This window comes from Capricornis sumatraensis, chromosome 20 (assembly GCF_032405125.1).
Source record: "Capricornis sumatraensis isolate serow.1 chromosome 20, serow.2, whole genome shotgun sequence".
Lineage (NCBI taxonomy): Eukaryota > Metazoa > Chordata > Mammalia > Artiodactyla > Bovidae > Capricornis > Capricornis sumatraensis.
The window spans coordinates 10,320,478-10,342,577 of record NC_091088.1 but is presented as its reverse complement, the minus strand read 5'-3'; the positions used below and the strand labels follow the sequence as shown (position 1 = coordinate 10,342,577).

The window sequence follows — 22,100 nt, the reverse complement described above, 5'->3', positions numbered from 1 at the left end:
ACAGGCCAGGAGGGCTTAAGGCAGCGAGCTAACACACGGAGGAGGTGTAGTCTGTCCCCCAGGGGTGATGTCAGCAGAAACTCTGCAGGCAAGTGGAGTCAATCTGAGAAATAACCCGTGTAAGGAAGGAAGAGTCACAGCCACCCCCTCAGTGAGTAGAAGGGAGACATTTTATTTAGACCTAAGAATATCACATATTTGTTGGTAAGTCACTCTTTGTCACACTTGCCCCTTTGGGAAGAAGGCTGAAAGTCTGTAAGTAAGTCCATGGCATGGAACCAACGCGTGAAGGTTGGTCTCTCACTTCCTCATGCTCAGAGTGCCCGGGGACAGCAGGGCTTTCTACGGTGTCCTTCCCACTGGGAGAAACAGGGCGTCTTGGGACCAGGGACAGCAGAAATAGAGAAAACAAAGAAATCCTTATGTCTCTGAGGCCTGGGCTTTGGCTGCCCATGCTAGCTAACAAAGCAGGAGGATTACTTCTTTTTCTAAAAGATAGAATAACTTAACTATATTTGATATATTTATAAATATATATTTAATATGCATATTATATACATATATTTAACATATAAATGATTAATATTTTAATAATTCTTAATAAACAGGAATATATTTTCATTAATACACATTTTAAAAGCAATATGCTATAAAGAAGAAAATAATCTCCCACAATCCTTTAATCAGCAGTAGCCAACGTTAATACTTTGGTCTATATCATTCTATTCTTTTTCTCAAGCAAACGTAAAAAATGCATGTGTTTTACATACTCAGACACACGCCACACAAATCATTTGATCTTTTTTTAAGGAACAGAAACCCTGCTATAGCCATGTTTATGCTCTTTTTCATGTAGTGTTTGAGTGTAATCAGTTGTTCATACATTGAATGGCCTTTAAGATCATTTTCAGTAATTTTTTGGTGTCCAGGGAATGCAGACTTCCTTGGAAAGGAGAGAGAGTCCATTTTCCACTTACAGGGAATAAATACAATCAAAGGGATGACGTTGGACAAATGCATTGTGGGATTCTGGCTTGCCTTGAATTAGCAACCCCTTCATGTGACTCATAGACCATGGTGTGTCTGAGGCATAAGAGGGGTCCAAATGAATACATTCTCCAGAAGCAAACTCTCAACTGTAGAGAGTCCTGATGTTTTGATCAGTTCCTCCTGAACATAATGCAGAAGGAAATGGCAACCCACTCCAGTGCTCTTGCCTGGAAAATCCCTTGGACAGAGGAGCCTGGTAGGTTACAGTCCATAGGGTTGCAAAGAGTTGGACACGACTGAGCGACTTCACTTTCCTTTTCCTTTTCCTGAATATAAACCCGCTTCAACCTAATCATTCTAGCAGGAGTAACTTTTCATTGTTGCTCAGATTGCATTTTAAGGAAAAGTCCATGTGAATAAAAACAATTAAAAGAGGAGGCAGGCTTCCTATCTGGGGAGCTGTCAAATACAGTTACTCACAGAAAACTGTACACCTCCGATGAGAGGTCCTAAAATGAACACTGAAAGCCAGGGTGAACCATCAGAAATAAAAAACGGAGTCGTATAAACAGGGATGAATACATGGTTGGTGAGTGCAAGTTTCCATTTATGTATGCACCACAGTTTTATGGAAGTAAAAGTTGCTTCATGAAAATGCAGAATCTTAGAGTTTCCACAATTAATTCACCCGTGACTGTTCTTTGAAGAACATTTTTCATTAGATATGTGCAATGGAAGTTAAAGCTTGTGCGACATTTCCCTTTACAGCGGCCCTGTTTTCAAAAGGTCATTTTTTATCACTGTATGACTCTAGAATCCATGGTGGTCTCGAAAACTAAGAAGCTGCATGTTAAAAATATTAAACTATGTAAGCAGTTATCTCGGGAGAGGTGGAGATAGAAGTGGGATTCGCATGTGTTGTAGATGTTTTCAAATAAAGTGTTTTCACACAATATTTGGATTCTGTCCTCAGTAAAATATCAGAACCCTGGTACATGGGAAGCTAAACTTGGAAACTAAATGGCATTGGTTATCTGTAGTTTTCACTTGGTAACTGTTGATGTCTTATTAGGTTACATAAGTGTCAAGGCTGTTTGCTTACGAGATCAAAACACTCCAGTCAATTCCTCATTCTGCAGTGCAAGAGCCAGGCCAGCGACTGAACCCAAAGTGTGCAACGCCTTCTCCTGCCCTGCCTAGTAAGTCACCTGGGACTGTCTCTCTGGTTGCGCTTGCACTTGTGTGCTTCATTGTTGATATGCGATGATCGAAGCCACTGTCAATGCCTCTGGTCAAAAGTGATTCAAAGATAGAAAGACTAACCCTCACCCTCTAAAAAGTCAATAGAAGAAAGAGACGATAGTTGGCATTAAAATATGCAACTTGAAAAACATAAATTTACTTTAAACGTTCAGACCCTGTCTATGCCAGTGTAATCCTGGGGTTTAAAAAAAAAAGGCATAAAGGCATCTTTTTTTAACCTTTAGAGACCCCTCTTCTCTGAACTAAATCAAACAGATATTTAAATAACACAGAAACCTATATTAGCTAAATTTCCCTGTGGTTGTGCACTCAAGTTTTAGAGCGTCATCCAAGAATTTAAAAATCGTATTACTGTGCAACCCATGAAACCTCACATGCAAATTACCCAGTAGCAAGACACAAAGTCAAAAGGCAGGACCGCAGCCCGAGTGGTAACCCCATTTTTGATGAGGACACTCTGTGGGGATCTCAGTGGGTTTGCGATGGGATTGATTTTAGCCACGCTATTGTTTGAACACTAATTTTAATGTTCCCAAGCCAAATGGAGTCCTTCTGGTTTGAGTTATCTCCTGCCAAATGTATTTATATAGAGTTGACAGAGTTTCTTCTGAAGCAACGCTGCGCTCACTGATCTCCCTGATCATCTTAATAAGCAGTGTTTGCTTTGTGGTGATGCAGTTATATCGTGCAATCTATTTTTCCTTGTAAAGAGTGTATGTCATAATCGTTTGGGGCTTCAGCTACCCACCGATCCCCTATGCCCAACTGTCAACTCGGGTTTTCTCTTAGAATTTGGAACCAGCTGTATCCTGAACACAAAAAGGAGAAAGAAATTTGAGGGGCTTCTGTGGATTCATCTTTTGCCAAGAAATGTCTGGCTCTAAACATATCCAGTGGCCCTAATAACCATATCAAACCTTGTGGAATAATCTGTCCTTTAGATGGGTTTGTGTATGTCTACATACATGTAGGGATTAAGCGTCTGAATGCAGAGTTCCAAAGAATAGCAAGAAGAGATAAGAAAGCCTTCTTCAGCGATCAATGCAAAGAAATAGAAGAAAACAACAGAATGGGAAAGACTAGAGATCTCTTCAAGAAAATTATAGATACCAAGGGAACATTTCATGCAAGGATGGGCTCGATAAAGGACAGAAATGGTATGGACCTAACAGAAGCAGAAGATATTAAGAGGAGGTGGCAAGACTACACGGAAGAACTGTACAAAAAAGATCTTCACAACCCAGATAATCACGATGATGTGATCACTAATCTAGAGCCAGACATCTTGGAATGTGAAGTCAAGTGGGCCTTAGAAAGCATCACTGCGAACAAAGCTAGTGGAGGTGATGGAATTCCAGTTGAGCTGTTTCAAATCCTAAAAGATGATGCTGTGAAAGTGCTGCACTCAATATGCCAGCAAAGTTGGAAAACTCAGCAGTGGCCACAGGACTGGAAAAGGTCCGTTTTCATTCCAATTCCAAAGAAAGGCAATGCCAAAGAATGCTCAAACTACCGCACAATTGCACTCATCTCACACGCTAGTACAGTAATGCTCAAAATTCTCCAACCCAGGCTTCAGCAATACGTGAACCATGAACTCCCTGATGTTCAAGCTGGTTTTAGAAAAGGCAGAAGAACCAGAGATCAAATTGCCAACATCTGCTGGATCATGGAAAAAGCAAGAGAGTTCCAGAAAAACATATATTTCTGCTTTATTGACTATGCCAAAGCCTTTGACTGTGTGGATCACAATAAACTGTGGAAAATTCTGAGAGATGGGAATACCAGACCACCTGACCTGCCTCTTGAGAAATCTGTATGCAGGTCAGGAAGCAACAGTTAGAACTGGACATGGAACAACAGACTGGTTCCAAATAGGAAAAGGAGTCCGTCTCAGCTGTATATTGTCACCCTGCTTATTTAACTTCTATGCAGAGTACATCATGAGAAACGCTGGACTGTAAGAAACACAAGCTGGAATCAAGATTCTTGGGAGAAATATCAATAACCTCAGATATGCAGATGACACCACCCTTATGGCAGAAAGTGAAGAGGAACTAAAAAGCCTCTTGATGAAAGTGAAAGAGGAGAGCGAAAAAGTTGGCTTAACGCTCAACATTCAGAAAATGAAGATCATGGCATCCGGTCCCATCACTTCATGGCAAATAGATGGGGAAACAGTGGAATCAGTGTCAGACTTTATTTTTGGGGGCTCCAAAATCACTGCAGATGGTGACTGCAGCCATGAAATTAAAAGACGCTTACTCCTTGGAAGGAAAGTTATGACCAACCTAGATAGTATATTCAAAAGCAGAGACATTACTTTGCTGACTAAGGTCCATCTAGTCAAGGCTATGGTTTTTCCTGTGGTCATGTATGGATGTGAGAGTTGGACTGTGAAGAAGGCTGAGCGCCGAAGAATTGATGCTTTTGAACTGTGGTGTTGGAGAAGACTCTTGAGAGTCCCTTGGACTGCAAGGAGATCCAACCAGTCCATTCTAAAGGAGATCAGCCCTGGGATTTCTTTGGAAGGAATGATGCTAAAGCTGAAACTCCAGTACTTTGGCCACCTCATGAGAAGAGTTGACTCACTGGAAAAGACTCTGATGCTGGGAGAGATTGAGGGCAGGAGGAGAAGGGGACGACAGAGGATGAGATGGCTTGATGGCATCATGGACTCGATGGATGTGAATCTGAGTGAACTCCGGGAGATGGTGATGAACAGGGAGGCCTGGCGTGCTGCGATTCATGGGGTCGCTATGAGTTGGACATGACTGAGCAACTGAATTGATTGATTGATTGATAGGGATTGTCAAAACACTTGAATGGCAAGCTACTATCTTCTTATTTAAAGCCTCCTTTCCACCATTGTTGACCAACCCCATGGACTATACAGTCCGTGGAATTCTCCAGGCCAGAATACTGGAGTGGGTAGCTGTTCCCTTCTCCAGGGGATCTTCCCAACCCAGGGATCGAACTGAGGTCCTCTGCATTGCAGGGAGATTCTTTACCAGCTGAGCCACAGGGGAAGCCCAAGCAAAGACAGGGACCCCGTTTGTATGTACATCCATGAAGAGGGAGAGCACTGGTAATGCTTAACTCCTAGAACTTTCCTGATGACCCCATGTATTAACAGAAATAGTACTCTGTGCAGTGACCAAGTTCTCTGGCTATATGAAAGCAGAGCTTCCCCTGCAAAGACCACAGAGCTGGAGCAGTGGAATTTTTCGCTGTGTTTCCCTTTTTGCCACCTCTTACTTATCACAGTATTTCCTGTCGAGGAATGGGATCTTTTAGGGACTGTTCTTCAGCAGGGATATACTAGGTGTCAGGCCTTAGACCATTAGAATTCTAAGGACAGAGGCGCTCATCTGATCTAAGCCCATTATTTTCCCTGTAACAACCATGTGATATGCCCTGAGAGCATGCCTGGTCCTCAGTTCAGGACTGGAAAATGGAGATGAGTAATTAGTAGTTGCTGCCACTGGAGAAGGAAATGGCAACCCACTCCAGTGTTCTTGCCTGGAGAATCCCAGGGACGGGGGAGCCTGGTGGGCTGCCGTCTATGGGGTCGCACAGAGTCGGACACGACTGAAGTGACTTAGCCGCAGCAGCCATCAGGGAACCCACCATCTAATGGAAGAGGTGGATGTGCAAATAACTGAGATGCCACGAGATGCATGCTGTAAGAGCGACAGATGTGGAGAAAGCAGTAAGGGGACTCCCCTGGTGGGCCGGTGGGCTGGTGGTCAGGACTCCACGCTTCCATGGCAGGAGGCATCACAGTTTGATCCCCGGTTGGGGAAACTAAGATCCTGAAATGGAGAGTGAGCCTGGGGCCCACGTGTGGAGAACCAAGCGTGTCACAAAAAAGTGTGTTACGCTCTTTCTAGTACTTTTCCAAATTCATCATATTTGCCACATAAGGAAAGAAACTTGAATTTGGCAGACAAAAATGCCACCCATATAGGCAAATGTTAAAACCAATACTCTCATGATAATAGATATCTTTTCTTTGCCTCTTACTGGAAGGTAAAGTGTTGTACAAATGTAAGGAACCATTTGCTATCAGCTTTCTTTCACTAAATTAGACAACATGGATTATGCAGTGTTTTAGAATACTTGTAATCCTAGAACTTGTATGGCAGGTTCTCTAGACCAATGGAAAGGTGTTTAACCTCACAGCTCGGGCTTTGGGGTCGGGGAGCCAGAGCAAAAATCGCAGGACTAGGCAAATGCATGGAGAAGGCAATGGCACCCCACTCCAGTACTCTTGCCTGGAAAATCCCATGGACAGAGGAGCCTGGTAGGCTGCAGTCAATGGGGTCACGAAGAGTCAGACACGACTGAGTGACTTCACTTTCACTTTTCACTTTCATGCATTGGAGAAGGAAATGGCAACCCACTCCAGTGTTCTTGCCTGGAGAGTCCCAGGGACGAGGGAGCCTGGTAGGCTGCTGTCTATGGGGTCGCACAGAGTCGGACACGACTGAAGCAACTTAGCAGCAGCCGGCAAATGCAGTAATGCAGAGGTATAACAAAAACATATTTGGTCTTCGTGATGTTTTATGTTTTCAAATAATGCTTAGAACATTTGTGAACAGTTTTTGGACTCTGCTGCTTTGAAATGTGTCACCGTCTTCTCTGGTGGATCTTTTTAATGCTAGGCCTTCGAGTCAGACAATTTCAATTAATCCGAGGTGATTGTTGAAAAGGATTCACGGTTTCAGATGATCACTCTTTAGCGTACACCAAGTCTCAGATACAACAGCTGTGAAAAAAGTGAGCTCAAAATCTTGAAATAAGGAACTTGAGGTTATTCCTCCAACGCAACCGTAGAGTTTAAGGCTAACCAGAAAAATAGGTTGGGGGAATGGCCTATTTAGAAGCATCCTTGGTGAGACCTTCTCTCAATGTGTCTCTCTTTTGCATGTGTGAACGCACACGTGCGCACACGCACGCACCTCTCCCTTCTTCACTGATCTTGTGTCAATAGTCTCATTAATATACTTTGTATTAACTTCTATTATAGAAATGATCAGAAAGTATTGCCTTGATGTGTTCACACAGCCACCACTTCCACAGGCAACTTCATGGGAAGAGCCTGGCTTCATTCATTTTTTCCAACCCTAATGCCTGGGATAGTCTCTGGCACAGGGTTTAAGATCCCGGTAAATTAGACTGAATCACTCAGAGTTCCAAACAGCACACATTTCTTCGCCTGATGGCAGGAATGTATTTTTCCCCAGAACTATGGGGTAATAGACCGTGTAGGCTTGCAAATCTATAGAAGAATCAGTTTTTGGTTGTTGGTTCTGCAGTAAAGGCTTCCAGCAGGTGGCTAATCTTTCACAGTAACTGCTTTGGCATCAGTGATGCGGAGTCTTAGCTTCCCCGGAAGTAATCCCGTCTCTCCCTGAAAGCTGGAAGCCGGGTGAGTGGAGCGCCTGCAGCAGGTCGTGTGCGGGAGGCCAGCAGAGCCGGAAGGTGCAGTGCATCCAGAAACAGCCCTTCCAGGAGGAGGAGGCGGTCCTGCACTCTCTCTGCCCGGTGAGCACGCCCACTCAGGTTCAAGCCTGCAACAGCCATGCCTGCCCTCCGGAATGGAGCCCTGGGCCCTGGTCTCAGGTAAGTGGGAATTACTGGAGTCGTGAGTCCTGTTCCCTGGGAAAAAGGAGCGAGACGAAAACACAGGTGGTGTCTCTGCTTCCCCCCAGAGGATCTCAGCCGCTTACACCTTCATGGGAATCACACCCAGTCATGTGAATGGGCATTTTAATTAGCATCTTTTGTGATTTTTAGCCTTTTTGGTGATGGTCATGCAGCCAGATAGGTGGCGCTAGTGGTAAAGGACCCACCCATTAGAGACAATGGCCCTGGATTCAGAAGCAGATGAAAATATTTACCTTTCTGGTAAAAGAAAGTCACAAATATAAACAGGAATTCTGTTGAATAAGAATTAACCACCTAGATGTTAGCACCATGGATGAATGGCGTTCTGTGGTGCAGAGGCATGGTCTGACATCAGACATATCTGCTCATCTCCGCAACTTGGCAGGTGGCTGACTCATCATGTGAGTCTCAGACGCCTTCCCTTTAAAATGGGGTAATAGCAAGAGGACCACTGGGAAGTCTCATCCTTCGTATTTGTAAGGGAGATGGAGACAGGATGCTGATATTATCAGACTTAGCCAACCACAACAGAGAACATTCATTTAATGCCTTCTGCGTGATGAAACACATAAGTATATACCAGAGCCTATATCACATAACCTTCTAACCACTCATGAGATAATTTCTGTCCTGGCTTTCAGAACTGTGGTTCAAAAGCTGTTGAGATCACTTAGAAGACTTTTGAACCACACATCTGAAAACCAGGGAATAATTTGCTGCCTTCCTTATTTCGCAGGGGTTATGAAGGTCAAGATGGTAGGAATAGAAGAGCATTAGCTGGCCATGCAAAGTTATTCCCAAACATTTGATGAGCGTTGACTTAATTTCCCCTGAGAGTTAGCACAGTGCCCAGCCTAGAGATAGCAGAGGGCAAGACAGACAGACAAGACAGACAGTAGGGCAAGAGCTGGACACCCCCAACCCATTGCTGTCAGGCATACTTCTATGATTCCCCTTGTCCAAATCACTGAAAATCCTCTTTAGCCAAATGCCCAGACTGACTCTGCTTTGTGCCAGAGACAGACACAGTTACAGCAACAAATAGGCCTTGGACCGTTTTCCAGGTTGTTATCATGTGTGCTAGGCACAGAAACCCTCTCTTCTCCATGAAGACTAAAACCTGTCTTCAGACCTGGGACACCACAGCAGCCCCTGGGTGTTCAGATTGTTGAAGGAGTTCTAATCTGGACTCAGAATCTCTGGATGGAGGAGATTTCTTCTGCTGACTACAAGGAATTTTACTGGGCATTTGGTCCTGGTGCTTAAAAATAGCTTTGTAAACCCTGCATCAGTGCTTTTCCAAGCGTTTACCTGCAACACGGTCACTGGAGACTGGCATCTAATGGCTTTTTCCTTTTTAATCTCGAGTGTTCTAAGACCTGTGGGCGAGGAGTGCGGAAGCGTGAAGTCACGTGTAGACGCGCTGCCGTGGCAGAGGCCGTGCCGGAGAGCGCGTGCGCCGGCGCTCCGAGACCGGACTCGCAGGAGGGCTGCGTGCTCGGACGCTGTCCCAAGAACAGCCGGCTCCAGTGGTTCATCACTTCGTGGAGTGAGGTAGGAGGTCAGATTCACTCCTGGGGGGTTCTGAAATGCTCAGCCCATCCGCCAGCATCTGGAGGCTTGCACACATACACCAGGTAGCTACTTACTGTTCATCCTTCCCCACTGATTTCTCCATAAAATCCCAATTATAAAGCACCCATCTCAGTGATGAGGCAATGCCTGGACGGTGGAGGTACGAAACTAAAGAAAGTGTGTGTATAAAAACACAGGGAAGGCAAGCGGAGTGCTGTGATGGGGTCTGTGATTGCCTCGGAGAGCTTAACCTTGGCAGAAGAGATTCCCAGGGAGAGTGAGCCTGAGGGATGAGCAGGAATCTGGCAAAGATGGAGTCGGGGCTCTTCAGACAGAGGGTGCGCCCTGTATGGGCAGAGCTGGGAGAGTATGACACAGAAAGAATGAATGGGGATGGGTAGAAGGTAGAAGCTTCATCAAGCACAGATCGTGATTGTGTGGGGTGGCAGACTAGAAATATATCCTGTTAACGTTGGGGGAGCTAATTAAAATTTTAAATAAAGCAGTGGAACAATCGGTTTCATTTCAGAGAGGATCCCAAGCCCGGAGCTGGGAAAGGCGCCCGCGTGGATATTGCAGGGATGCAAACGAAAGATGAACTGTTTCAGGGATGGAGGAAAGCTGGGTCCTGGAGAGTCCTTTCTTTCTTTCCTTCTTTGGAGGATAATTACAGTATTGTGATGGGTTTTGCCATACATCAGTATGAATCTGCCATCGGTTACACGTGTCACGTCCATCCTGGAACCCCTTTCCGCCTCCCTGCCCACCCGACCCCTCCAGGTTGTCAATGCACTGGCTTTGGGTGCCCTGCGTCATCCGTCAGACGCGCTGGTTATCTCTTACATATGGTAATATTTATGTTTCAGTGCTGTTCTCTCAAATCATCCCACCCTCTCCTCCTCCCACCGAGTCCAAAAGTCTGTTCTTACGTCTGGGTATCCTTTGCTGCCCTGCATGCACGATGGTCAGTTCCATCTTTCTATTCCGTATACATGCGTTAATATACAGTGTTTGTCTTTTCTGAGAGTTCTTAAAGAGGCCGGCGGGCACCTTCAGGCATCTGTTCGGCAGGGAGAGGGCAGTCTTGAAGATGCCTCCTAGACTCCTAGCTTGGGACACTTATTTGAGTTCTCAGGCAGAGGAAAGGTGAGCAGAGGTCAAACTGGAAGTATGCATCAGTAACCCCTAAGGCGAGGTCTCTGCTCTTACGGAGTCCACGTCTAGTGAGCAAGACAGTGGCCAAGAGAGAAAAAGGTCGCTGGTGGGGATTGAGGGCGGGCGTCCAGTGGAGGAGGGGCCGCTGTCCCAGCAGCTTTGGGTTTCTCCCATCAGTGCCCTTCCCTTCTGTGTGGCTAAGTGCAGAGCAGGGCGCCTGTCTCTCCCCTCCTCTCTCAGTTTCTTTAAGAGACGTTAAAACCAAATGGCTAAAGGCTTGGGCTTGAGTCACAGGCAGCCTTCAGTGATGACTACAAATCCAACCTCAGGCTAAACCTCCCTTTCCTCTTCCGCACAGTGGAGCGCGCACTTGCAGCTCCCTCCCAGAGCTGCTGCAAGTAGGAAGCTCAGTGTCACCCTTCTTTATTTATTGAAGTATAGTTGATTTACAGTGCTGCGCTGGGTTCTGCTGCACAGCAAAGTGACTCAGCTGTAAACACGTGCACACTCTTGTCTATGTTCTTTTCCATTATGTTTATCCCGGGAGATTGGGTCCAGTTTTCTGCGCTGTATACCGTAGGCCCTTGTGTATCCATTCTAAATGTAATAGGTTGCATCTGTGAACCCCAGACTCTCAGTCCATCCCCCTCCCCCCTGCTTCCTTTTGGCAACCACAGGTCTGTGTCTGTGAGTCAGTTTCTCTTTTGTAGATATTCTTTTGTGCCATATGTTAGATTTCACGTGTAAATGATATTGTATGGTGGTAGGTTGCTTCTGTCTTTCTGACTTCCCTTAGTAGGGTGATCTCTGTGTTCATCCATGTTGCCGCCAATGGCCTGATCTCATTCTTTTTTAAGGCTGGGTGGTGTTCCGTTATATAGGTGGACCACATCTGCTTTACCCGTTCTTTGTTCCTTTCCTTTTCTTCTGGTGGTTTAATGATTTCCTTTTAATTTATGCTTGTGTTCTTTTTGGTTTCTGTGAATTATACTATGGTTTTGATTTGTGGTTGCCCTGTTTTTCCAGTATGTTAACCCCTCCCTGTATCTGCTTGCTTTAGACAGGTAGTCATATAGGTTCAAACACATTCCAAAGGAAAAAAAAAATCGCCTTCTTGCTCTCCTTCCCCACATTGTACGATTTTTGATGTCCCTTTTTCCCATTTTCTTGTTGCTCGTGTGTGTCGCCGCTCTCACAGGTAGTTTTTCCCTTTTGATCTGTATACTGGCTACTTTAGGTGCATTTACTTTCCGTTTGCGATTTCCTCCTTCCTGTATCTTCTTGCTGCTTTTCTGCTTAGAGAAGACCTTTCAGAATTTCCTTTACGAGAGGGTTAGTACTGCAGTATCCTTTTAGCTTTTGCTCGTCTGAGAAATTTCTTTTAAATTTGAAATGGTAGCCTTGCGGGGTGGAGGATCCTAGGACTTTGTGGCCTGAGCAGACAGTGGGGAGAAGGACGCAGCCCGCCCCCTTCCGCGCCTGGCCGCGGTGGTGCCTCTCCTCTCCGGTGAAAGGCGGGCGGTGAGCCACGCTTCTTCCATCCTCCTTTGGCTGCGGTCCCCTTACCGTCTGCCCATCACCACCCAGTCCTCCCGTGGGTCTGCCCTCGGGAGCCGAGCCTCAGGGCCTGCCCAGCCCCGTGGTCCCTCTACGCCCTGCTTGCTGCGCCCTCCTTCAGAGCTCCCCTGGGTCCTGGTTGACCTCCTGCTGGTGGGGGGCTTCCCAGGGTACAGAAAGCTTTCCCCTTTCACAGCGCCCTCCCCAGGTGCAGGTCCTGGCCCAATTCCTCTTTTTTTTCTCCCTTTTGCCCTACCTGGTTTTGTGCAGATTTTCTTACCCTCTCGGGGGTCTGAGGTCTTCTGCCAGCGTTTGCTAGATGCTCCGTGAGACTCGTTCTGCACGTAACTCTAGTTTTGATGTCTCGGGGAAGAAGGGGAGCACGACCACGTCCTGCCTCTCTGCCATCTTGATCTGATCCCTAGCCTTCGTGATTGATGATAGTTACGCTGATGTCATTTCTTACTGCTTTCTGCAGTTCATCAAGGCCCTGTACAGTATCCCATAATACTGTTTAAAATATTGAAAAACGGGTTTTCTCTAATGCCATTTGCAGCCACATGGATGAACCTAGAGACTGTCATGCTGAGTGAAGTAAGTCAGAGAAGAATATCCTGTGACACCCCTTCTATGTGGAATCTAAAGACAAATGAACTTAACGAAATAGAAAGACTCACAGACTTGGAGAACAAGCTTATCGGTGCCTAGGGAGAAGTGATAGGGGGTTGGGGACCAGCCTGTACACACTGCTGTCCTGAGAACAGATGACCGACAAGGACCTACTGTAGGGCACAGGGGACTGCTCAGGGTTACCTGGCAGCCTGGATGGGAGGGGAGTTGGGGTACGTGTATTCATATGGATACCTGTATTTATTTATATGGCTGAGTTCCTTTGCTGATCACCTGAAACTATCACAACATTGTTTATCACTGTACCCCAATACAAAATTAAAAGTTTTGAAAAAGAAAATGTGTATAGTGGAAGTAAGGAAATATTTAAATAAAACAGCAGTCACATAAAAAAACAAAACAGGTTTTTCTCAGACTTATTTCATCAGCCTCCATCCTCTTTTTGTTTTTTCCTGCCATAACGCAGCTTCAGTGTATATCCCAGCTGAAGAGAGGCAGGTAAAGGAGAAGGACAGCTGCTTGTTTATGTGGTTCTTCCCCTGAACTGCCTGTAAGCCCAGTCCCTGCGCCCTGCCTCCTGCCCTGGACCGACCGCTACACGGAGACCCTGACCTCATCATCTGCTGGTCTCGTCTTTCTCGCGGGCTCTGTCTCGCTCACCCTGTGTGCCGTGTCGTGGCAGGGCCTGCCTTTATTTTGTGGTGCTGAGCCATGCTGTGACCTTGGGAAAGTGACTCCAATCCTCCGGCTTCTGTAGCGTGCGGCACTTGAGGCCCTGCCTTCAGGAGCCTGGTGGGCTGTGGCTGACCTGCCCTAGTCCCATCCCTCTGATTACACGTGGACGGTGGAGCCGGCACTCTGACACCTCCTTTCTTGGCCCCCAGTGTTCCGTGAGCTGTGGTCTGGGAGTGAGGAAGAGGGAGATGAAATGCAGCGAGAAGGCCTTCCAAGGCAAGCTGATAACTTTCCCCGAGCGAAGGTGCCGCAATATTAAGAGACCAAACCTGGACTTGGAGGAAACCTGCAACCGGGGGGCGTGTCCAGCCCGTCCAGGGTACAGTCTGGCCGCTGGGTGGTATTCATCGCCATGGCAACAGGTGAGCACGCAGAGACTGAGGGGGGCTAAGTTAAGCGAGATTCCATTTACAACTGCTGTTGTTAGGGACCTGTCTGAATGACCTGAGTCCCTGGGCAGGTTCTAGCATCGGTGAGCCTCCATTTTCACATCTACAAAACTGAGATGATAATATTGTGCAGAGTTGGGTTTTTTCTCTTCTTTTATTTTCAGTGAATAAGTAATACAAAGCAGTTAGTCCCAAGGTGCTGCTAATGTTCATAGTTGCTGCTGCTATTAAAACCACCGCTAGAGTCTTCCGTGGTTTAGAAATGCTGCTGAGTCTTGACTCACTTGCTTCTCGTGTTTCTGAGTGATATCAATAATGGCTGGCATTTGTCAAGCCATTCCTATGCACTGTGTTACGTCCTGTACACACACCTATCTCCTCCCTCCATCCTGGAGGTGATGTTGTGTGCCTAGTCGTTCAGTCGTGCTTTATGACCCCATGAACTGTAGCCCACCAGGCTCCTCTGTGCAAGGGATTTTTCAGGCAAGAATATTGGAGTGAGTTTTCCATTTCCTCCTCCAGGGGATCTTTTTGACCCAGGGATGGAACATACGTGTCTTGTATCTCATGCACTGCAGGCAGATTCTTTACCAGCTGAGCCATTGGGGAAGTGGTCTTATTTGTGGGTTTTATTGTCCCTGTTTTGTGGATGAGGCTGGTAAAGCTCAGAGTTAGGCAGTTGATCAGCCAAGGACACACAACTTTTAAACTCAGATGTTACAGGTGTCCTTTTCCTCAGAAGACTTGGAAGAAACTTTAGATGCATTGGTTTGATGCTTATGAGCTGCGATTGGTTTGTGATGCTGAGTCTGAGAGAACAACATGTCCTCAGGAATCCAAAGCTATGGTTTGGTTGACCCTTGCATTGTTATAGCTAACAGGTGTTACATAGCTCTTCAGAAAAAACAACTCTAGCTTGAGAGGTGCTGCCAGCCTCACCATGAAATTGGATTTCTTTTTAAATTTTCTACCATTATTTTACTCATTTAACAGACTTAGAAATTGATTCATGCAGAATTATTTAGATCAGATATAAGCAAATAATTACCAGTGGCCAATCTCCCCCTCCTGCGGCCGATTTTGTGGATACACTCCATTAGACACAGCCATCCTCATTTGTGTGTGCTGTCCACGGCTGTGTTAGTGCAGAGGTGAGTGGCTACAACAAAGGTCGTACGGCCCATAAAGCCGAAAATACCATTGTGAGACGAGAGTTCCCCACATGGCAGAGTAGGGGTTTGCAGGCATGCCGAAATAATGGCTATTTGCAGAACAGCAATTGAGGACCAAGACCAGAACCTGCCCTGATGGCTCAGATGGTAAAGAGTCTGCCTGCCACGCAGAAGACACAAGTCCCCTGGAGGAGGGCATGGCACCCCACTCCAGTACTCTCGCCTGGAGAATCCCACGGACAGAGGAGCCTAGTGGGCTGCAGTCTGTGGGGCTGCAGAGAGTCAGACATGACTGACTAACACATTCACCAGAAAAGAGCTTCTACAACTGAAGATATAAGAAGGAACCACGATGAGATGGGTGGGAGAGACAAAGCCGCAGGGCACATTTCAGAGAAAAATCACACTTGCAGAGCTTGTCCCCCAGGAGCAGGGGGTCTGCACGAGGAGGACGAGCCCTCAGAAGCTTTGGGCTTGCAGGCGAGTGGAGCTCACGTTCAGGCGTCCCAGCGCGCTGTGGGAAACAGACGCACCGCTCTTACAGGATGTGCTTTGAGCTCTCGGGCAAAGCAACGCTGAGAAAGGCGCAGACCTGCCACCGATCCTGCAGAGTCTTCTGGAGAAGACGTCAGCTGGAACACACGCCGGGGCAGAGACAGTGGCATCAGACTCTCTGGGGGCCCGTCCTGCCGCAAGCACCATTCTGTAATCCCCACTCCAGCTCCTTAGCCCGGAGTCCCCAGGCCAAGCCCAGCCTCCCAGTGAGCGTGCTGTAGCGGCAGACTCAGCCTCTCCCGCCAGCAGAGGGACCCCAGCCTCAGGACAACCGTGGCCCCCGCACCAGCGGCCCGCACCAGCTCGGAGGCACCTCAGCTGCCTGCAGCCCAGGGATCCAGCCCTACACAAGCTCCGGGACATGCTGGACCCCGCAGCAGCTGTGTCAGAAAACGGCCCCCTGACCGCCACCTCCAGGGCCGGCCACCCACTCCGCACTCTGCCGCTGGACCCAGGACCCGGCCTTGCCTACCCCGGGCTGGCACTCACTCCAGGACCTGGCTGAGTGCTTCAGGAGGCGGCATCTCCCTGACACTGGCCCCACCGCAATTAAACCCATGCACTTAGGGGCGATTAATCTGCAACGGAGGAGGCCGTTGTATACAGTGGAGAAAATAGTATCGGCAGTTAGTGTGGCACTGGGGAAACTACCACAGCACGTAAAGGAAAGTAATGAGTACATTGTCTCATACCATCTACAACATAAGCTCGAAATGGATTAAAGACTGAACTGTCAGACCAGAAACCATAAAACTCCTAGAAGAAAACATGGAACATCCGTGAATATAAAGTGGAGCAGTATTTTCTTTGGATCTGCCTCCTCTGGCAAGAGAAACTAGAGCAAAACTAAGTAAAGGGTGTCTAACGAAACTTAAAGACTTGTTCCCAGCAAAGAAATCCATGGACAAAATGAAATGACAGCCTACTGGCTGGGAGAAAATATTTGCAAATGTTTGTGAAAAATAAGGGGATAATATCTGAAACATATAAACACCTCAGTGTCAAAAGAACAAAACAACCCAATCAAAAGGGAGGCAGGCAGAAGAACTGAATAAACATTTTTTCCAATGAGATGCAGATGGCCAAAAAGTACACAAAAAGATGCTCAGCCTTGCTAATCATCAGAGAAATGCAAATCACAACCACAGGGAAACACCGCCTGATACTGCTCAGTATGGTTATCGTCACAAAGAACACATGTTGGTGAGGATGTGGAGGAAAGCCAGCCTCTGTGTACTGTTGGTGAGAGTGTAACTGGTACACTGGGGAAAACTGTATGGACGTTCCTCAGAAAACTAAGACTAGAGCTACCTTTTGACCCAGCGGTTCAACTCCTATGTCGTATGTATCCAGAGAAAATGAAAGCACTAATTTAAAAAGACACACGCACCCCAGCGTTCATAGCAGCATTGTTTACAGTAACCAAGACACAGAAGCAGACTAGGTGCGCATCAGCAGGTGTAATAAAGAATGAAATTTTGTCATTTGCAACAACATCAATGGACCAGGAGGGTATTATGCCTAGTGAAATTAGTCAGATAGAGAAAATCAAATACTGTTTATCACTTATGTGGAACAGAAAAAACGTAGTGAACAAACCAGTGATTACTGCAGGGCGAGAGGCATTAAGAGGTACAAACTACTATATATGATATGTATATATGTGTGTGTATATATATATAATCTACAAAGACAAGGGATTAACCAATATTTTATAATAACCAGAAATGGAATATAATCTATACACATTTTGAATCACTCTGTTGTATACCTGAGGCTAACATAATATTGGACATCAACTATACCACAATTAACAAAATAGTTACTGGCTTGTTCTTCACAAAAATAGTTAGCCATCTTCTGACTGAGATGATTTGATAACAGGGATCCAGCTATCTTTGAATTTAGAGCTAATTCCAAAACTCATACTCTTTTTACCACAACATATTTTTTCCTCTCAGAAGCCATTCTGCATAGCGATGCTTGTCCCAGGTGGACGTCCTCACCTGTCCACAATAAAATAGGAAAAAATAATAAGGATAATGAGCTGGTAGTGAACTTTCTTTTAAAGCAAAATACATGTAAAGATTAATTTAAAGGGCTATCTTTTCTCTGATAATATTTTCTTATTTGTTCTTTTGTTAGGAAATATATTTATGTGTGTGCCTGGAAAAAAATTACTAGACAGTCTTTTTTTTACCTTCAGTTGGACAGTGAGATAATTGACTTTTCCAAAACACAATATCCACCACGCTATCTCAGAATTTGGCTGGGCAGGGAGGACATAATTCCTAAGCTGTCTCAGAGCGTTATATTTCTTTGGCTGTCCAAGTTCTGAACCATCCCCTTCCCTATTGTATCTGCAGAGGTTGCCTGGAATTCTTTAAATACTGTGATGAACTGGCTGGAGGTGTGTGTATTCGCTTCTGCATTCCTGTGGCAGCTTCTGTATGCCTGGAACCTCTCTTCTGCCTGAGTTACTTGACTGGGAGACACAGGGTTTCGGGGGAAGCAGATAGCATTTGCTTCAGAGCCTTGTAATCAGATCAGATGGCTCCCAAAACGTGTTAGGAGAGTGGGTTCCTGTGCCCAGCTCTGGACCGTCCCTGTTTGATCGACAGGTGCCTTGGCAATGTCACGAGGCATGGAGGTTTCTTTCCCTGCTGTGAGTGGCATCGGGAAGGGCCCACTCCTGACCGCTTCCTCCCTCTCCTGCAGTGCACCGTTACCTGTGGCGGAGGGGTGCAGACGCGCTCGGTCCACTGCGTCCAGCAGGGCCGGCCTTCCTCAAGTTGCCTGCTGCGGCAGAAGCCTCCAGTGCTGCGGGCCTGTAACACCAACTTCTGTCCAGCTCCTGCCAAGAGAGGTAAAGGACCCCGCCACGCACAAGTCGGTTTTCCTCCTCTCTGGAGTATTTGTCCAACACCTACTGTATTCAGTTATGCAGCTCCTGCCTATACTCTAGGGGGTGCCTTTCACATCACAGTCGACGTGAGGAGCCCTTCTGAGAGGTGTGCAAGGTATACACATCCAGGGCAGTCCCTGATGGTGGTGAGCTCTAGCTGGTGCCAGGGATGGTGCGAGGAGGCTCTGGGGAAGGCTTCCCAGGAGAGGGCCTTGTCTCAGGCCTCCTGCCTGAGGCAGGTCTCCTTGTATCAAGAGGAGTAAAATGAGAAGGCAGACACGCAGGACACAGGCCCAGGCATTTCTTCCTGACCAAACACGGGCCTCTAGCTTTACTCAGGTGGGGATTCCTCCCAGTTCTCCCATCCCCATCCCCATCGCACCGGAGGATCCCTGGAAGTTACACTGAGGAGGGGGCCTAGCACAGAACGAGGACTTGTCTCCTCTCTGCAGGAGGCGGGTCCCACGTCCAGTGAGGGGATGAGGTCCCACAAGGGTAGCGGTGGTGGGAGTCGCTGGATGTGAGGATCCAGCCAATGATACTTGTCAATTAGTTTGCATGTAGGATGTGAAGCTCGCTCTGGGGTTGTCCTTAATAGTGTAAACAAAATACCAGACTCATAACAGAGGCTCAAATAATCAGCTGTTCAGTTCAGTTCAGTCGCTCAGTCATGTCCGACTCTTCGCAACCCCACAGACTGCAGCACACCAGCCTCCCTGTTCGACTCCCAGAGTTTACTCAAACTCATGTCCATTGAGTCGGTGATGCCATCCTCTATTACACTCAGTAATCAGCTATTAGTAATCATTATTACAACTATAACCCAGTGCAATACTTACTCTGACAGCATCGTGAGACACCGCACGTCTGATTCCTGACTTGCATCTAGCTTCCAGCAGAAGCTAGATGTTGAAATTCCCTGCTTATCTCAGGAGGGGTAAGTGGTGATAGTGCTGTGAGGCCCATGCTTTTTGTACCCTCCAGTACTTCCACTGCATCAATAGGATCATCTCTACTGTCTAAATAGAAGCTGATCCAGACATCCATTCTGACTGATTAGGGTGCGTGCTAATGCACTGGGGTGTAAGACACTGTATTGAAAGATAACTGAACTTGAAGATTATATACGTATAGACACATAGGCAAAGTCTTCCTCTCATGTGGCGCTTGTATCTCTGTTGATATTTCCTAAATTAGTCTGCTGGTGCCTACCTCCACCCCGCCCCCATCTCAGTAAACACGACCCCGTTCTTCTAGATGCCCAGGTCAAAATCCCGTAGCCATTCTTGATTCTCCTGTCTCACACTCTTTACCCACCTGTCAGCTAATCCTCTAGACTCCACCTTCAGAATATAACCAGGTCTTACTAGTAGGAAAGAAAAGAACAAGTCCATTTCATCCTTGTACCCAAGCGGAGACTTAGTGTGGCTTGAACTGGTTGTTTTGGCTGTGAGGTGGAGGGAATTTATTTTTTTCAACAAGTGCTTCTTGAGCAGCCGCGCTGTGGCAGGTGTTGGGAGCAGAGCAGTGAGAGAAAGTCGGTCAGATGTCTGCTCGAGGCTGCTGCGCTGGAGAGGAGGCGGCCATAGGTAAACACGTGACGTGATAAATGCTGGTAAATCGCACGTAGGGAAACAAAGCCGGGAGAGGCGGTCCTTCCTGGGGGCCACGGGGCGTGCCGTTCTCATAGGGAGGTCAGAGAAGGCAGAACCGAGCGGGCACCTCTGAGCAGAGGCTTCAGGGAAATGAAAGGATGAGGTGGCTCTGCCGTCTTGGGGACCAGATCCTGTAAGACTGTAGAGACTGTACCTGTGACTCCAGGTGAGCGGGATCCAAGGGGAGGGTTAGGGGCAGGGGTGTGCCAGGGATGCGCGCCCGTTTCCAAAGGATTCGGAGGCCGCGCTGGGGGTGGGAGGAGTGAAGCGTGTGCGTGAAAGGGAGCTTTAGGCGGCGGAAGAACCAAGGCTTAAGGAAGGAGCTGTCAGCAGTTCACAGGAAGACCAGACACAAATTGGGAGCGGCAGGCAGAGCAACAGAAAAAGAAGAGCCTTGTGAGCCGTGTCCCGGGCTCAGAGGCGAGCCGTGAGGGCGCATTCAGGAGGGGCGTGACTGGGTGCCCGTGGGTGGTGTGCGGTTTGCATGGACTTGAGGGTGACTTTAAGACTTGCATAGAGGAGGAAATTCCAGCTCTGAATGACAGCATTTACCCACGTATAGGGGTAGACCCTAAATAGTTCTAAAGTTAAAAAAAAAATCCTTGCAAACCCAGGCAAAGGACTGAGCCCTGACCCCTGAAACACACATTCATGCTCGCGGAAGGAAAAATGGCTGTGCGCCTCCATGTGCGCTCTGCAACTCCTGAGGGCCTTTGGGGTAAAAGCCTCTGATGCCCCGTGTTCTGCTTCCAGTGGATAATCACACCTGTTAGCCTACATAAGGAGGGAAGTTTAAAAAGACTGGTGCTGACTTCAATTCATGTCTTCACAAATTGGCCATGAGATTTGATTGAAACCTGCACAGAGTGTCACAGTTGGGCCTTCAATCTAGGTGTGGAACCCCCAGTATATGAGGTTTGTTGCTCCCCAAAGTAATGAGCCTGAAGTAGTGGCCACAGCCCTGGGGTGTTTGTTAGTTAGAAATTAAAAAAAAAATCTGGGTTCTCACCCCAGGCCTTCCGAAACAGAACCAGTGGTTTAACAGCACCTTCGGGGATGTTGTTTTTAGGGGACATGCCTTGGAGGCACAACAGTAGTCTCCAGCTTATTCAGGAGGATCAGACCTTAAGCTCAGGCTGGAGATGACTTTTTTTTTTTTTTTGAACATCCACTTGCAATCTGGTAACCCTAACCTGTTTACATTTTGTTAGTGGTTGCAGTACCTTAGGAGCCTGGCGGGCTACAGTCCATGGGCTCGCAAAGAGTCGGATCCTGCTGAGCGAATAACACTTTCACTTTCATGGTGCCTCTGGGTGCCTTCATCCTGCTTTTTCCCCCACAAAGTCCTCGTGTCTCATGTAAGAACCCCGGGGGGCCGTAGGCAAGTCGACCCCAAGTCTCTGTCTGTAGGCCCTCACCTTAAGGAAAAGGCTAAGAACCTGTCCTAATGTGCCGAACGTCTCTTCTCACCTTAGAGGATCCATCCTGTGTGGACTTTTTCGGCTGGTGTCATCTTGTTCCTCAGCACGGCGTCTGCAACCACAAATTCTACGGCAAGCAGTGCTGCAAGTCATGTACCAGGAAGAGCTGATCTCGACGCCCTCCCCTCCTGGCAGGGCCAGGGTCTTACCTCGCAACCTCCGGAGAGACCTGCGCCTTTTCCATCGAAAGCTGAACACTGCAAACCCCGTGTGAGCCGACCACCATGTTGGAGGGGCTGCTCTCGAGAACAGCCTTCTTGTTCATTCCCCTAATACACACGGTACTCAGAAGCACTTGGAAATGGGAAGCAGTGACAAATCGGGCTCACAAAAGCATAGAACAAAAAGAGACCAGCTTTGCTTTG

General features: G+C 47.2%; 1 protein-coding gene across 1 annotated transcript in view; it reads left to right on the top strand.

Annotated features, from left to right (window-relative positions):
• Positions 1-21,845, top strand: part of ADAMTS18 (ADAM metallopeptidase with thrombospondin type 1 motif 18) — a 150,745-nt gene extending 128,900 nt beyond the window's left edge. Inside the window, exons 18-23 of the mRNA XM_068992935.1 lie at positions 2,063-2,189; positions 7,677-7,881; positions 9,295-9,480; positions 13,728-13,940; positions 18,413-18,560; positions 21,730-21,845. Of these exons, the coding sequence (XP_068849036.1) occupies positions 2,063-2,189; positions 7,677-7,881; positions 9,295-9,480; positions 13,728-13,940; positions 18,413-18,560; positions 21,730-21,845 (995 nt within the window). The remainder of the gene's footprint in view (positions 1-2,062; positions 2,190-7,676; positions 7,882-9,294; positions 9,481-13,727; positions 13,941-18,412; positions 18,561-21,729) is intronic.
• Positions 21,846-22,100: the final 255 nt, after the last annotated feature.